At 41.5% G+C, this 17,009-nt stretch overlaps 1 protein-coding gene across 2 annotated transcripts; it reads left to right on the plus strand.

Annotated features, from left to right (window-relative positions):
* Positions 1-308: 308 nt before the first annotated feature.
* LOC109909213 (acetolactate synthase-like protein) lies at positions 309-7,721 on the plus strand. 2 transcript variants are annotated; one of them, XM_031795817.1, is made up of 14 exons: positions 309-350; positions 2,832-3,033; positions 3,193-3,320; positions 3,536-3,786; positions 3,879-3,978; positions 4,146-4,243; positions 4,332-4,468; positions 4,553-4,687; positions 4,806-4,920; positions 5,098-5,267; positions 5,459-5,529; positions 5,658-5,729; positions 5,822-5,927; positions 6,080-7,721. In XM_031795817.1, the coding sequence occupies exons 1-14, from the start codon at positions 324-326 to the stop codon at positions 6,256-6,258; spliced, it is 1,791 nt and encodes a 596-aa protein (XP_031651677.1). In that variant the 5' UTR covers positions 309-323; the 3' UTR covers positions 6,259-7,721. The 2 variants fall into 2 exon arrangements, with proteins under 2 accessions (XP_031651677.1, XP_020363846.1); XM_020508257.2 differs by having other exon boundaries at positions 334-895.
* Positions 7,722-17,009: the final 9,288 nt, after the last annotated feature.

Here is a 17,009-nt window from a genome sequence, read left to right on the forward strand (position 1 = left end):
TAAAATGACACAAAACCTGTTACCAATGGTGTCAGCGAGAGATGATGTGCAGGAGCTTGCAGGGATTTGTAGTTTTGCATGATGTCTACTTTGATGCCTATTAGCATTTTCGAATGCGAGTAAATAGAGACAAATATATTGATAAAAGACACCTTGTCGGAGAGAGATTTACATGGTTATCAAAGCGTCACGCCAGGGTAAGCCTACACGAAACACAGCACTTATTTGAAGTGTTTCTAAATTCCTCTATGGGGAAAACGAATGGAACCATTTTGCTGTTTGACCGCTAGGTTTTATGGGTATTATGGTACCTGTTGGGCTTTATGAACCCCCATACAACAACTGACTTGGTGAGCGAAAAAACCGGGGGCAAAACACCTGCTGGAGAAGGCAGATTTTGGGCCCAATTATCTGTCACACTTCGCCTCTTCCTCTCTGTTTTTATTCACGATCTCAGTAGTTGCGGAACACTGCGTTGTTGACCGTGAATATCCATTTTGCGACATTTGCGTCAACAGTGAGCAATAGCAATCATCGGTCATTTGAAGTTGAAATACGGTGGTTAGTTTCATTGCACAAGCGGGTGGAGTATCGTTTTCCACGCGTTTCTTGTACAGTAGGCTAGTAAATGGTGCATTTGAAATGCCTGTCTTATAAATTGCAAGGTTACTAGGATGTGCATTGGATGAACAGCAGCCTAAACCGGAGAGCTATTCGATCAGGATAAAATATTGGTTACTGCTTTTATTTTAGGACTTGCTTCCGTATTTTGACACATTGCCGTCGGTTGGAAATGGAGATTGCCACCGCACTGGGGTGTTTTGTTGGTTTCGCCTTCGGAGGACTAGTATTTGTAGCGTATAAACTTGGTTTACTGTATCAGTTGTTTCATAAGGTAAGTCCCTTCGGTGTAAACAATGTTACATTCTAACTTGGCTTCAGCCTGCTCACTTGCTGTCTCAACTCTGAAACTCGACTGCAATCTGACATTCTTAGAAGCAAAACAGCTTGCTCTTACTGTACCTTACTACAATGTCTATTTTTTTCCACCTAGTCTTAGTAGGTGAAAGGTAACCCTGCTGCATCTCAGCCACGCTCAAGGTCATAAATGACATCATAACTGCCATTGATAAGACACATTACTGTGCAGCCGTATTCATTGATCTGGCCAAGGCTTTCGACTCTGTCAATCACCACATCCTCATCGGCAGACTCGACAGCCTTAGTTTCTCAAATGATTGCCTCGCCTGGTTCACCAACTACTTCTCTGATAGAGTTCAGTGTGTCAAATCGGAGGGTCTGCCACAGGGTTCAATTCTTGGACCGACTCTCTTCTCTGTATACATCAATGAGGTCGCTCTTGCTGCTGGTGAGTCCCTGATCCACCTCTACGCAGACGACACCATTCTGTATACTTCCGGCCCTTCTTTGGACACTGTGTTAACAACCCTCCAGGCAAGCTTCAATGCCATACAACTCTCCTTCCATGGCCTCCAATTGCTCTTAAATACAAGTAAAACTAAATGCATGCTCTTCAACCGATCGCTACCTGCACCTACCCGCCTGTCCAACATCACTACTCTGGACGGCTCTGACTTAGAATACGTGGACAACTACAAATATTTAGGTGTCTGGTTAGACTGTAAACTCTCCTTCCAGACCCATATCAAACATCTCCAATCCAAAGTTAAATCTAGAATTGGCTTCCTATTTCGCAACAAAGCATCCTTCACTCATGCTGCCAAACATACCCATGTAAAACTGACCATCCTACCCATCCTCGACTTTGGCGATGTCATTTACAAAATAGCCTCCAATACCCTACTCAACAAATTGGATGCAGTCTATCACAGTGCAATCCGTTTTATCACCAAAGCCCCATATACTACCCACCATTGCGACCTGTACGCTCTCGTTGGCTGGCCTTCGCTTCATACTCGTCGCCAAACCCACTGGCTCCATGTCATCTACAAGACCCTGCTAGGTAAAGTCCCCCCTTATCTCAGCTCGCTGATCACCATAGCATCTCCCACCTGTAGCACACGCTCCAGCAGGTATATCTCTCTAGTCACCCCCAAAACCAATTATTTCTTTGGCCGCCTCTCCTTCCAGTTCTCTGCTGCCAATGACTGGAACGAACTACAAAAATCTCTGAAACTGGAAACACTTATCTCCCTCACTAACTTTAAGCACCAACTGTCAGAGCAGCTCACAGATTACTGCACCTGTACATAGCCCACCTATAATTTAGCCCAAACAACTACCTCTTTCCCAACTGTATTTAATTTTTATTTATTTATTTATTTTGCTCCTTTGCACCCCATTATTTTTATTTCTACTTTGCACATTCTTCCATTGCAAAACTACCATTCCAGTGTTTTACTTGCTATATTGTATTTACTTTGCCATCATGGCCTTTTTTGCCTTTACCTCCCTTCTCACCTCATTTGCTCACATTGTATATAGACTTGTTTATACTGTATTATTGACTGTATGTTTGTTTTACTCCATGTGTAACTCTGTGTCGTTGTATCTGTCGAACTGCTTTGCTTTATCTTGGCCAGGTCGCAATTGTAAATGAGAACTTGTTCTCAACTTGCCTACCTGGTTAAATAAAGGTAAAATAAATAAATAAATAAAATTAGGCCTACAAGGACAATATGCAGTTCATTGATAATTACAAGATACTATAGTGATAAATACATAACCAATAGGCCTTTCTAGTTTATGACAGCACTTTTCAGTTAAAATCAAATATTCACAGTCCATGACCCTGATTTTGAAGTCTGCCTGTTCAGTTATTTGCCTGAGTCCTCTACTTCTTCCCCCAGACTGAGACCCAGAGCCCTCGCCATGGTGGGGAGAGTGTGGCAGAGGTTCTGCGTGCCCATGGGGTTAAGTTTGTCTTCACCCTGGTGGGGGGGCACATCTCGCCCATCTTGGTGGCCTGCGAGAAGCTGGGCATCCGCATCGTGGACACCAGGCACGAGGCTACTGCCGTCTTTGCAGCTGACGCAGTTGCCAGGCTCTCCGGTAAATAAGTAACATGCCTAATATCGCAGACACTGACAACTGTAATGTAAGGTATTTATCTGAACTGTCCGGGACTGGTTTAACTTGCTTAGTGCACTATGGTCTACTCATTTATTCATACAGTAACATTGACACTGTCAGTGATTCTCCCTCCAACAGGCACTGTAGGTGTAGCTGCAGTGACTGCTGGCCCAGGCCTGACTAACACAGTCACAGCAGTGAAGAACGCTCAGATGGCCGAGTCGCCACTGCTTCTCTTGGGGGGAGCTGCTGCAACACTACTTCAGGTGAGAGTCTGAGGGCTTTTACTGGTGCAGCTGCATGGGGGTACCCTAATCCTAACGTTAACACTAAGGCTAAGGTCACGATGCACCAGCAAGTTCTACACGACAAATTACCATAATCCTGCATTGTTGAGTTGTGACTGGGTGAGCACACTCTCGTATGATTTCCCCCTATCCATTGTGGAGGTTTGACCTCTTGGTGAACTTTTGCTGTGCAGGGTAGAGGAGCGCTGCAGGACATTGACCAGATGTCCCTGTTCAAGCCGCTGTGTAAGTTCTGCGCCTCAGTGAGGAGTGTGAAGGACATCGCCATCACTGTGAGGAAGGCCCTGGCCATCGCCCAGTCTGGAACTCCAGGCCCTGTGTTCATAGAGTTCCCCATCGACACACTCTACCCCTTCCACCTGGTGTCCAAAGAGTTCGGAGTGAAAAACCCTCCCAAGGGAATAATGGGAAAAGTTGTCACTTGGTAAGTAATCAGCAGAATTGTGCTCAACCATGCTTTCACACATCCCTAGTGATTTGTGAAAGTGACAGATGCTGTATATTTTCTTCCATAAGGTACCTCCACAATCACCTAAAGAACTTGTTTGCTGGGGCCTGGGAAACCAGAGACGTGTCCCCTCTCCCTGTACACATCCCTCAGGCCACAGACAATCAGGCAAGACTAACTCTAGCCCTCAGTCGTTCTCTAACAACTGTGAGAAAGGCTTGATTTGGTAGAAGCCGATAGTTCATTCTGTAACCAGTTACAGTTTTCCAATAGACACGAAGGCATGTTTTTTTTATGTATCCCTTGTGGCTCAACCTCTATTGATCTGTCATCAGGTACAAAAGTGTATAGAGCTGGTGAGCAGAGCCAAGAAGCCTGTTATCCTACTGGGGAGCCAGGCAACGCTACCTCCAACACCTACAGACGACATCAGGTATTTCAACAACCACATTTATATTACACAAGACATCAGCAGACTTCTGGTCCATTCAATGCCCATTCATATAGTTGTCCTGGAACAGGGCGGCCCTAGAGTCCCTAGGTATCCCCTGCTTCCTGGGTGGAATGTCCCGTGGCATGCTGGGTAGGAACAGTCCCTTGCACATCAGACAGAACAGGAGTGATGCCCTGAAGGAAGCAGACCTTGTGCTGCTAGCAGGTGAGACAAACTGCCACCTGTAAGTTTTATCTTCATACAGTTTTTGTCTTTGAGGCAGTCTCACAATGGTGGTATGTGTTCCAGGAACTGTATGTGACTTCCGATTAAGCTACGGCAGAGTGCTAAACAGACGCAGCAGGATCATTGCTGTCAACAGAGACAAGACTCAACTTCTGAAGAACTCTGACATGTTTTGGAAGCCCACTGTGGCCATTCAGGGTTGGAACTGATGACTGAATTGCCCAATCAGAAGTCTTATTTGCTTTCACAAAATGCTGCCACTTCCTCTTTGGGCTATTTGGTCTTGTGGAGACTCACATTTCTGTCTGTCTTTTAGGAGATGCAGGCTCCTTCCTACTCCGCCTCTCCAAAGGCCTCAAGGGCCACACATGTCCAGAAGATTGGCCACAGTCTCTCAAAGCAGGAGATGTCACCAAAGAGAAGGCTAATCGGTACACTTGTGGAATTCATTCAGCAAGTTGGGCAGAAAGCCAAAAGTTTTTTTTGTATACCTAACCAATGACCTCCATGCAAATGACTAGTTAGTACATCTAGTGCACCAACCAGACAGTACAAGCTGTGTTATTTCCCTGTGAAAGTGTGTTTTGTTCTGTGTGTTTTTCGTGCAGGAGGAAGGCTGATGAGAAGACGGACCGTCACCTGAACCCACTGAGTGTCCTGCACCGCGTTGATGAGCTAATGGCTGACGACAGCATCATAGTGGCGGATGGGGGCGACTTTGTGGGCAGTGCTGCTTACATCATGAGACCAAGGGGCCCACTCCGCTGGCTGGATCCAGGTCAGGATCCTCAGTGGACAGTGTTGAGTTTATTTTTATAAAATATGTTTTGAAATGTGTTATAATGTGGTCACTTGAGTAAGAGAGGTATTAACATGTATAATAAAAAAAGTAGGACTTGTTTATTGAATGTGAACCCTGGATGTTCTTTATCTTAATGGATGATTACCTAATGTTTGTCATTCTAACAGGAGCATTTGGAACCCTTGGTGTTGGAGGAGGGTTTGCTCTGGGAGCCAAGCTGTGTCGACCTGAGTCAGAGGTACGGTAGAATACCAAGCATCCTTTATCCATCACTGTTTTATACGTGTTTAGGTTTTTCGTTTTTTCATGCTTTGAAACGCCATCTATGGTTTTGGTTGAGTTTAGCTGACTACGTTTCTCATTAAGGTGTGGATCATCTATGGCGATGGATCCCTGGGATACAGTGTTGCAGAATTTGACACCTTTACCAGACACAAGGTACAGTAATAACCAATTCACTACTCAGACCAATTTATCAACAACTAATCATGCATTCAGACCAGTTAATCTGCTTTGTCCCTCTCTCCCAGACGCCAGTAATTGCCCTGGTGGGGAACGATGCCTGTTGGAGCCAGATCGCCAGGGAGCAGGTTCCCATCCTGGGCAGCAATGTGGCCTGTGGCCTGGCCTTCACAGGTCTTTATGTTGCCTACTGTACCCTCATTGCCACCATATTGGGGATCTCTAGTGCCCATACTCACACATGCAATGTCTCTGTTGGCCTATATCATCTCTTTGGATGTCATGTCACACATCCAATTCACTGTCTCTGTTCTCCCCTTTCCTAGATTACCACATAGTTGCCGACGGTTATGGAGGCAAAGGCACCCTCATTGGTCGCGAAGACGAGGACAAGCTGGACGGCATCATAAAAGAGGCCCAGAAGGAGACCAGACAGGGAAGAGCCACACTTCTCAATGTTCTCATAGGGAAGACCAACTTCAGAGAGGGCTCCATCTCTGTGTAGAGTAGCTCACAGACGGCAATCCCTGGGGTCGCTGTCTGGACCTGTGGGTCCTAAAACCTTCCCACCTTGCCTAGAAACACATATGTTCACATGCTGTGGAACAGTACAACTACTTAATTTTTTTCTGGTGAAAGGAAAACAATTCAGGAACTCAATCTTCTCAACCTTTATCAGCCTTTCAAACAGCTGTGAAGATGAGTTTTGATCATGGACTTTTTGGTTATTTTTGCTGGAGAGAAACAAACTTGACATGTATGCTTTGGAAAATGAACTACGGCTGGCTTTGCTGCTGTTATTATGTAGTAGGCCAGTATCCTTGCTGTATACACGTAACTAATACCTGTGTATTGACTTCAGATTGCCTATTGATCTACTGAACTCTACTTTGAAGCTGGCTATTTATTTTGAAAAACCAAATAAAATGAATTTTGGAATGGCACGTCCTTAATAGAGATATTTAGGGAAATGAATCATACACTAACCTACAAGTCTCTGTAGGGTTAACAACAAGATGATAATAATACAATTGTAATCATTTAATTTAAATGGTGTATATAATTGATGATTGTATGGCTTTGATTATTGAACGTGCTGTAAGACTCCACTAATACATCAATCAACAGAATGGATACACATACAAGACGCCCTATGAAAGAGGAAGGAATTTAAACGAAGATGTTACCATATTTTACCATTTGGGTATTGATCATTATCTTAAATAAATTATAAAATCTGACTTATTACACCTCTCATACTATTTCAGGTTGACTTATTTTAAGGAATTCTGCATTATCCTGATTGTGCAAATTGAAGTCCACCTTAAATTTGAGTGTTTTGAGAATATTTTTCTGTTTTGCTATGAATGTACTATTCATAATGTTCGTCATTGTAAGGAGAGGGATTGGTAGACACCTGACCTGAATCTGGGTCTGAGAATCTCTTGCACTAGCATATGGTATTTGATTATATAAAATGTCATCTTCTACATAAACACAGTGATACTAGTATGCCTCCTTTGTTTTTCAATGTTGACACTGCATTTAGTCATCAGTTCTGGAATCCGAACACGGATTATAGGAACAGTTATTTTTGTCGTTGCAATAGAGAATAATGTAAATGTGTTTTTTTCCCCTCTGTTGAGTGGTGCCTTTGTGACACCAACGACACTGGTAGTGTAATTCTGAGATCCTGACCATTGTATGACTACACCATCCACTCCACTGCCCTCCTTATCCTCTATCATGTACCTTTTATCAACTCAGATGTCAAGGTTGTGTTGGCTGTAGGCAGAGCTACTGTACATACAGATCTCTATATGTCTCTGGCTATATAGTCACAAACTTGCTCGTCTTACGTTACCATACTGCCAAGTCTTGTTCAATGATCTACTGTATTAATGTTCTATGACTGTTTTGGATAATAGGATATTATGGTTTGCTTTTAGATTAAATGTTCAAAGTCTACAAGTGTTACAATCAGTGTATTACATAATACAATTTGGATCATCACACCATTCTTATTGGTTGAAACAAGTTGAGTAATTATATATCTGCTTGATATATGAATGATTGTTATTTGGCCAACAGTGGTCTTCTCTCAACTCCTTTTCTTTTCCAGCTGTATGTTCTCCTCTGCACCTGTAGACCTCTTTATTATTCTCTACTATTCCAGGGAGAGTTGCCTCCTATCAACCTTTCTATGGTGAGCAGTGCCCCTGTCGATTCTCTGGAGGACATTTATTTTATTTTATTTATTTTACCTTTATTTAACCAGGTAGGCAAGTTGAGAACAAGTTCTCATTTACAATTGCGACCTGGCCAAGATAAAGCAAAGCAGTTCGACAGATACAACGACACAGTTACACATGGAGTAAAACAAACGTACAGTCAATAATACAGTATAAACAAGTCTATATACAATATGAGAAAATGAGGTGAGAAGGGAGGTAAAGGCAAAAAAGGCCATGATGGCAAAGTAAATACAATATAGCAAGTAAAACACTGGAATGGTAGTTTTGCAATGGAAGAATGTGCAAAGTAGAAATACAAATAATGCAAAGGAGCTAAATAAATTAAATACAGTTGGGAAAGAGGTAGTTGTTTGGGCTAAATTATAGGTGGGCTATGTACAGGTGCAGTAATCTGTGAGCTGCTCTGACAGTTGGTGCTTAAAGCTAGTGAGGGAGATAAGTGTTTCCAGTTTCAGAGATTTTTGTAGTTCGTTCCAGTCATTGGCAGCAGAGAACTGGAAGGAGAGGCGGCCAAAGAAAGAGTTGGTTTTGGGGGTGACTAGAGAGATATACCTGCTGGAGCGTGTGTTACAGGTGGGAGATGCTATGGTGACCAGCGAGCTGAGATAAGGGGGGACTTTACCTAGCAGGGTCTTGTAGATGACATGGAGCCAGTGGGTTTGGCGACGAGTATGAAGCGAGGGCCAGCCAACGAGAGCGTACAGGTCGCAATGGTGGGTAGTATATGGGGCTTTGGTGACAAAACGGATTGCACTGTGATAGACTGCATCCAATTTGTTGAGTAGGGTATTGGAGGCTATTTTGTAAATGACATCGCCAAAGTCGAGGATGGGTAGGATGGTCAGTTTTACAAGGGTATGTTTGGCAGCATGAGTGAAGGATGCTTTGTTGCGAAATAGGAAGCCAATTCTAGATTTAACTTTGGATTGGAGATGTTTGATATGGGTCTGGAAGGAGAGTTTACAGTCTAACCAGACACCTAAGTATTTGTAGAGACATGCAGAGCTAGAGCTAACATAAAGGCTTGCAACGGCTTTTCATGTGTTCTGTGTTGGTCCTACTTTCCTATTTCCTCAAGCAGTACGAATGGAATTAACTGATTTCTTTCATATTTTTGTCCTGTTTTTACAGCAGTAACCTGTCTTAGTAACCTCTGGCCTGCTCCTTGTGGGTGCAATTCTCATAATTACCAGCAGATGGTGCACTCACCATTTTTGGTGTGTAAGCCACACTTACGCTATTATTGGTATCCTCAAAGTAGGCTAAATAACCAGTGGTGTAAAGTACTTAAAGTAAAAATACTTGAAAGTACTACTTAAGTAGATTTTTTGGGGTGTCTGTACTTTACTATTTATATTTTACTTCACTACATTCCTAAAGAAAACTATGTACTTTTTCCCTGACACCCAAAAGTACTTGTTACATTTTGAATGCTTAACATAACAGGACAATTGTCCAATTCAAGCACTTATCAAGAGACCATCTCTGATCATCCCTACTGCCTCTGATCCGATCTCAATTTTACTTGAGTCATTTTCTATTAAGGTATCTTTACTTTTACTCAAGTATGACAATTGGGAACTTTTTCCACCACTAACTAAAAACACGAATCACCATTTACATAGACTTTCTTGTTTAACAAGGATGTTCATCTGTTTAATTAATCTGTGTCCATACCACCGTGACAATATCTAGCTATTCTCTTAAACCCTTTTTTATGATAAAAGGAATATGTGAGTGATTCTGCATCTACGGGCACTTCTACAGTGGGGCAAAAAAGTATTTAGTCAGCCACCAATTGTGCAAGTTCTCCCACTTAAAAAGATGAGAGAGGCCTGTAATTTTCATCATTAGGTACACTACTATGACAGACAAAATGAGGGGGAAAAAATCCAGAAAATCACATTGTAGGATTTTTTATGAATTTATTAGCAAATTATGGTGGAAAATAAGTATTTGGTCAATAACAAACGTTTATCTCAATACTTTGTTACATACCCTTTGTTGGCAATGACAGAGGTCAAACGTTTTCTGTAAGGCTTTACAAGGTTTTCACACACTGTTGCTGGTATTTTGGCCCATTCCTCCATGCAGATCTCCTCTAGAGCATTGATGTTTTGGGGCTGTTGCTGGGCAACACGGACTTTCAACTCCCTCCAAAGATTTTCTATGGGGTTGAGATCTGGAGACTGGCTAGGCCACTCCAGGACCTTGAAATGCTTCTTACGAAGCCACTCCTTCGTTGCCCAGGCGGGATCATTGTCATGCTGAAAGACCCAGCCACGTTTCATCTTCAATGCCCTTGCTGATGGAAGGAGGTTTTCACTCAAAATCTCACGATACATGGCCCCATTCATTCTTTCCTTTACACGGATCAGTCGTTCCTGGTCCCTTTGCAGAAAAACAGCCCCAAAGCATGATGTTTCCACCCCCATGCTTCACAGTAGGTATGGTGTTCTTTGGATGCAACTCAGCATTCTTTGTCCTCCAAACACAACGAGTTGAGTTTTTACCAAAAAGTTATATTTTGGTTTCATCTGACCATATGACATTCTCCCCATCTTCTTCTGGATCATCCAAATGCTCTCTAGCAAACTTCAGACGGGCCTGGACATGTACTGGCTTAAGCAGGGGGACACGTCTGGCACTGCAGGATTTGAGTCCCTGGCGGCGTAGTGTGTTACTGATGGTAACCTTTGTTACTTTGGTCCCAGCTCTCTGCAGGTCATTCACTAGGTCCCCCCGTGTGGTTCTGGGATTTTTGCTCACTGTTCTTGTGATCATTTTGACCCCACGGGGTGAGATCTTGCGTGGAGCCCCAGATCGAGGGAGATTATCAGTGGTCTTGTATGTCTTCCATTTCCTAATAATTGCTCCCACAGTTGATTTCTTCAAACCAAGCGGCTTACCTATTGCAGATTCAGTCTTTCCAGCCTGGTGCAGGTCTACAATTTTGTTTCTGGTGTCCTTTGACAGCTCTTTGGTCTTGGCCATAGTGGAGTTTGGAGTGTGACTGTTTGAGGTTGTGGACAGGTGTCTTTTATACTGATAACAAGTTCAAACAGGTGCCATTAATACGGGTAACGAGTGGAGGACAGAGGAGCCTCTTAAAGAAGAAGTTACAGGTCTGTGAGAGCCGGAAATCTTGCTTGTTTGTAGGTGACCGAATACTTATTTTCCACCATCATTTGCAAATAAATTCATTAAAAATCCTACAATGTTATTTTCTGGATTTTGTTTCTTCTCATTTTGTCTGTCATAGTTGAAGTGTACCTATGATGAAAATGACAGGCCTCTCTCATCTTTTTAAGTGGGAAAACTTGCACAATTGGTGGCTGACTAAATACTTTTTTGCCCCACTGTATGTCCTCTGGGTTAGTTTTTGAGATATCCTTTATATGTTAATTTCACATAAGTATTTTAGATACTTTTCAGATGCATTTCATACCTCAATTTCACTGTTTTGCCCTTGTCCCTGGCCCAGACTTGAGCTTCTATGTTTTCTTATGAGAAAACAATAATTACACATACGATGTTATCTACTAGAGAGTCAATTAAATAACACCTATTTCAATATTTATTGGGAGTATGCCCTTTTGTTTTTCCCCCCAAAAAGATACACCTGTCCTTTGGTAGTGGTGTCATTTTCACCACCAAGGGCATCCTCATTAATAGTTTTTTCAAGAGAATATTAATTTAGTTACCATGGAAATGTATTGTGACACTAACACTATATGCTGGCTTAAATACTAGCCAAAGCATGCTGAGCAGTCTGTCTTCTTCCTCCAAAAACTGTAGAAGTGTAATTTCCATCACAAATGTAACTGGTGGAAAGGAAAAAAATATGATAGTTTTTACTTTTAAAAAAAAATGTAGGCTTACTTAATCATGTTTTAAAGAAAATGCTCCAAGTTGAAAACTTAAGTAGTATTTTTCCTTGTTTATAGAAGTTGCCACATAAAACCGCACCGAGGTCACAGACATAGAAACAAAACAAAAAACGATCCTATATTATACCAGGAACATGTGCAAAAAGACAGGAAAACGTACTGGAAGGAAAACGAGAAGGGAAATCTATCTCTGAGCTTACAAAGCCAGAACAAAGAAGAGAATGCAATGGAAATGCAGCAAACGGAATAGAAAACAGACTTGAAAGAGAACAGTTGCAATGGAGATTTACCTGTCAGGCAACACACCACCTCAGTCACCAGATGACTTCCAGCCAGAACATGAGGCCAACATCTTCATTGTCTGCAACAGGAATGAGAAGTTGAATAAATGCTGGAAGAAAAAAGGTTGGAAGAGTTCGCTCAAAAACATAGAGATCTTTGCATGACAAATGTCAAACTTGATAAAGCTTTACGGAAAGCTGAGGAGTACAATGGACTTAGATATCGGCCATATATTCTGCCTATAGTTTACTAGGGTGCACCCAACTCTTAGTCTGAGGGTCTCAGATTTCAAAGTTCAATAGCAATATTATAAACATGAATCCACAGAAAACACAAACCAATTCACAAATATTGACATAAACCACTATGAGATGGAATCAAATGTGAGTGACTGTGCCTATCAATAAACACTGTATGGTGTTTAAGTGTAGCATGTGTTTATAACAATACCACTGCAATGTATGATGCAATTATGTCTTGCAAGAAAAATCCTACCACACCGTAATATGGCAGTGCAAATTCAGTGTTCTCCAAGGAAAATAAATCTTAGCATGCAAATCTTATTGATGTCCTGGGTTCTGGCAGCTCGCCATCCTTGCTTGGAACTGAATCCATACTTTTTGTTTTGCATGTTGGCGCCAACTGGTGTAGAACGTGAGGTTAGGAGACGGACTAAGAGAATATTGAGTTTTGATTGGCTCAAAATCAACTGCTCGTCATGCAGTTTCTGACAGCTGATTTGTAATAGCTGTCAACTTAAACATATCAATGGCATTATAGTATAATATGATTGGTTACTGGAATCTCACTAGTAATGTTAAGTATTCACAATTAGTTGACCTGCGTTACAATGGCCTGGTCAAAGCTGCAAAAAGAGAATTGGGATTTTCAGCAAAATCAATTAGGGAAAATGATAACAGGCCAACAAGTCTTCAATACTCCAGGAAAAAGCAGTGGAACAGAATTAGCACAGCCACAGAAGAGAAAATCACTAGATTCTAGGAAGGTGACAACAACAGTAGAGCAACAACAGGGGAAATGGACACACTAACTAACAAGAAGAAAAATAAGCAGAAGCGCTTCCTAAATGGCACAATTCAGAACCTTTATCAGAAGTTTAAGAGGGAATATTCACAGATTAAAATATGAAATCTGCAAGAGATGTCCCTTTAGGGTTGTCAAGCCAACAGTCCAGGATAGGGACACATGCCTCTGCAAAACGCACACCAACCTCCAGTTCATGTCAGACAAACTACAGTATCACAAAGTGATCAGCTGCCGCAACATTGAAAACCTTATTTAGTCTTTGTGCGGACCTGAAGAAGGACCTTGTGAGGACCTGAAGAAAGAGTGTATGTACAGAGAGTGTTCCCTTTGCCAAGCAAAATAGTTTTAATGTCTGACTTTGATGCTGGTGAGCAGACATGGTGGTTTGTGTGGAAAAACAAAGCTGAAGAGCGATAGAAGAAAAACAAAGAGGGAAACATAGAGAAGTTCACTGTACATTTGACAGTAAAAGGAAATGTGTGTGACACACTGCAGATTTTACTGGAGGGCTTCTCCAAAGGATTGAAAGAGAAGTTGGGGGAAACAATTGTACAATATTCAACACCAATACTCCAAACTGAGAGAATTAAAAGAGAATCTGCGGAAAGAGGAGATCGTCATGCATATTGACTTTACAGAGAATTACCTGTGTAAATACACCAGTTAAATCCAGGCAGTTCACTTGGTGATTCTCACAAGCAGGTGACCCCTCCACACCTGTGTTGGATATACCACAAATGAGACAGTTTCACTCTGATCACTGAGCTCTTCTATGCGGATGACCCTCTGCAATCTAGGCCCATCTGCTTGAGCTCTGCCCATCAGCTACTTTTTCAATCTTGCTTTGTCTTATATTAATTAAATGTTTAACAATGTATTATGAAGTCAAGATCAATGATATTGTGAAGCCAAGATCAATGAAAGAATGATGAAAAAAGACTTGGGAGTACTTTAAATTAAATTATGGGCAGAAAAACAAATTCAACTCCATCTTTCATTGAATCAGATGGCTTATTCATCACAAAACCATTTGATGTTGCCAATTATTTTAATGATTACTTCATTGGCAAAGTGGGCAAACTTAGGCAGGAAATGCCAGCAACGAACAGTGAGCCATCATATTCATGCATAGAAAAACAATTAATGAAAGAAAAGCATTGCACGTTTACATTTTGTAAAATTAGGGTGGGAGAGATGGGAAAATTATTGTTATTGGTCAATAATAACAAACCTGGCATTGACAACTTAGATGGAAAGCTACCGAGGATGGTAGCTGACTCTATAGCCACTCTGTCATATCTTTAATCTGAGCCTAGAGGAAAGTATTTGTCTTCAGGGATGGAGGGAAGCCAAAGTAATTCCACTACCCAAGAGCGGTAAAGCGGCCTTTACTGGTTCTAACAGCAGACCTATCAGCTTGCTGCCAGCTCTTAGCAAACTGTTGGAAAAAAGTGTGTTTGACCAAATACAATGCTATTTCTCTGTAAACAAATTAACAACAGACTTTTAGCATGCTTATAGAGAAGGGCACTCAACATGTACTGCACTGACACAAATGACTGATGATTGGTTGACAGAAATTGATAATAAGAAGATTGCGGGAGTTGTACTGCTAGATTTCAGTGCAGACTTTGATGTTATTGACCATAACCTGTTGTTGAAAAAACATAAACTACCGTTCAAAGGTTTGGGTCACTTAGAAAAGTCCTTGTTTAGTGAAAGAAAAGCATTTTTTTTGTCCATTAAAATAACATCATATTGATCAGAAATACAGTGTAGAGATTTTTAATGTTGTAAATTACTATTGTAGTTGGAAACGGCTGTTTTTTAATGGAATATCTACATAGGCGTACAGAGACCCATTATCAGCAACCATCACTCCTGTAATCCAATAGCACGTTGTATTAGCTAAATCCAAGTTTATAATTTTAAAAGGCTAATTGATCATGAGAAAACCCTTTTGCAATTATGTTCGCAAAGCTGAAAACTGTTGCTCTGATTAAAGAAGCAATAAAACTGGTCTTCTTTAGACTAGTTGAGTATCTGGTGCATCAGCATTTGTGGGTTCGATTACAGGCTCAAAATGGCCAGAAACAAAGAACTTTCTTCTGAAACCCGTCAGTCAGTCTATTCTTGTTCTGAGAAATGAAGGCTATTCCATGCGAGAAATTGCCAAGAAACTGAAGATCTTGTACAACGCTGTGCACTACTCCCTTCACAGCAAACTGGCTCTATCCAGAATAGAAAGAGGAGTGGGAGGCCCCGGTGCACAACTGAGAAAGAGGACAAGTACATTAGAGTGTCTAGTTTGAGAAACAGACGCCTCATAAGTCCTCAACTGGCAGCTTCATTAAATAGTACCCGCAAAACACCAGTCTCAACGTCAACAGTCAAGCGGTGACTCCGGGATGTTGAGGACTTGATGAATAAATGTTTTCAGCTGTCACAAAGGCAACTTTAAACATTTAGGCATCGTGTTGAATTATACATTTTAGGAAAAACAAAAAAATCACTTATAGAATGTACAAATATATAAGAAATGAGTTATAAATGAATTGTATGATATTTTATATACAACTAAAATGGACCCTGGGTACCCTGTTTTTATGCATTACATGAATGGTATGCCTAATCATCATCACAAAGAGCCATCATCAATGTTGTTTTTGTGCAACTGCTTCAATAATCAAATCAAATCAAATGTATTTATATAGCCCTTCGTACATCAGCTGATATCTCAAAGTGCTGTACAGAAACCCAGCCTAAAACCCCAAACAGCAAGCAATGCAGGTGTAGAAGCACGGTGGCTAGGAAAAACTCCCTAGAAAGGCCAATACCTAGGAAGAAACCTAGAGAGGAACCAGGCTATGTGGGGTGGCCAGTCCTCTTCTGGCTGTGCCGGGTGGAGATTATAACAGAATAATCCTCTTGTTTACCAGGATCTCAAGCATCTACTTTTTAAGTGTAATTTTATGTCTGTCTCAGTCATAAATATTAGTCCCACATAAATGTATCAACGATTTATGTAATATATGGAAGGGAATAGAGCTGGAGACGCACTGTGGTAAGGGCTAAAAGGCTATTGAAGTCAAAACATAAAATGATTCCCATGCATTTTCACAGGACAAGAGGGTTGATGATTTTGAACTCATCCCTGAAACCCAGCTGATGGTCGGTCTGTTGGTGTTTATCATGCTGGTTACAGCTCCAGCCAGGTGTGCTCTCAGGATGACTGGAAGGATAGGCAGGCACCAGATAACAGATATGGGAAACTGTAGGCTACATGCTGTTAGCCTCTGTCACAGGTTTTCACCAACAACATGAGAGAAGCCTGGAGCTGAGGCTACCACGATGTTTGATAACACACATCTCCAGAATGGGAACATTTGAAACCACTCTTGTCATCCTCATACACAGTAATACTGAGCCTCCTTTATTTACATCATACATTTTCTGTGCCCTTTCTCCGGCTGTGGTTATGAGCCATTGAGAGAGCTGAAACCTCTTCCATTAGAGAAAAATGCATTTGCTCTCTTATGGACTCTGTCCAAATGAATTACTCCAAGAATACTACTGTGCAACATAGGTCAGTCTCCTAGTTTCAGAATGGTGTGAGTACAAAATCTCAGCAACATGCATGCCTCTGTTTCCAGGGTGGTGGTAGTAAACTTAGGTTTGTTTAATATAACAGATGCACACAATTGCAGGTCCGGGGAACAGTTTATGGTGGGCAACAAAACTTCTTAACAGTATTGTGAGTAAATAGCATGGTCTCCCTCTCT

Source organism: Oncorhynchus kisutch, linkage group LG18, assembly GCF_002021735.2.
Source record: "Oncorhynchus kisutch isolate 150728-3 linkage group LG18, Okis_V2, whole genome shotgun sequence".
Lineage (NCBI taxonomy): Eukaryota > Metazoa > Chordata > Actinopteri > Salmoniformes > Salmonidae > Oncorhynchus > Oncorhynchus kisutch.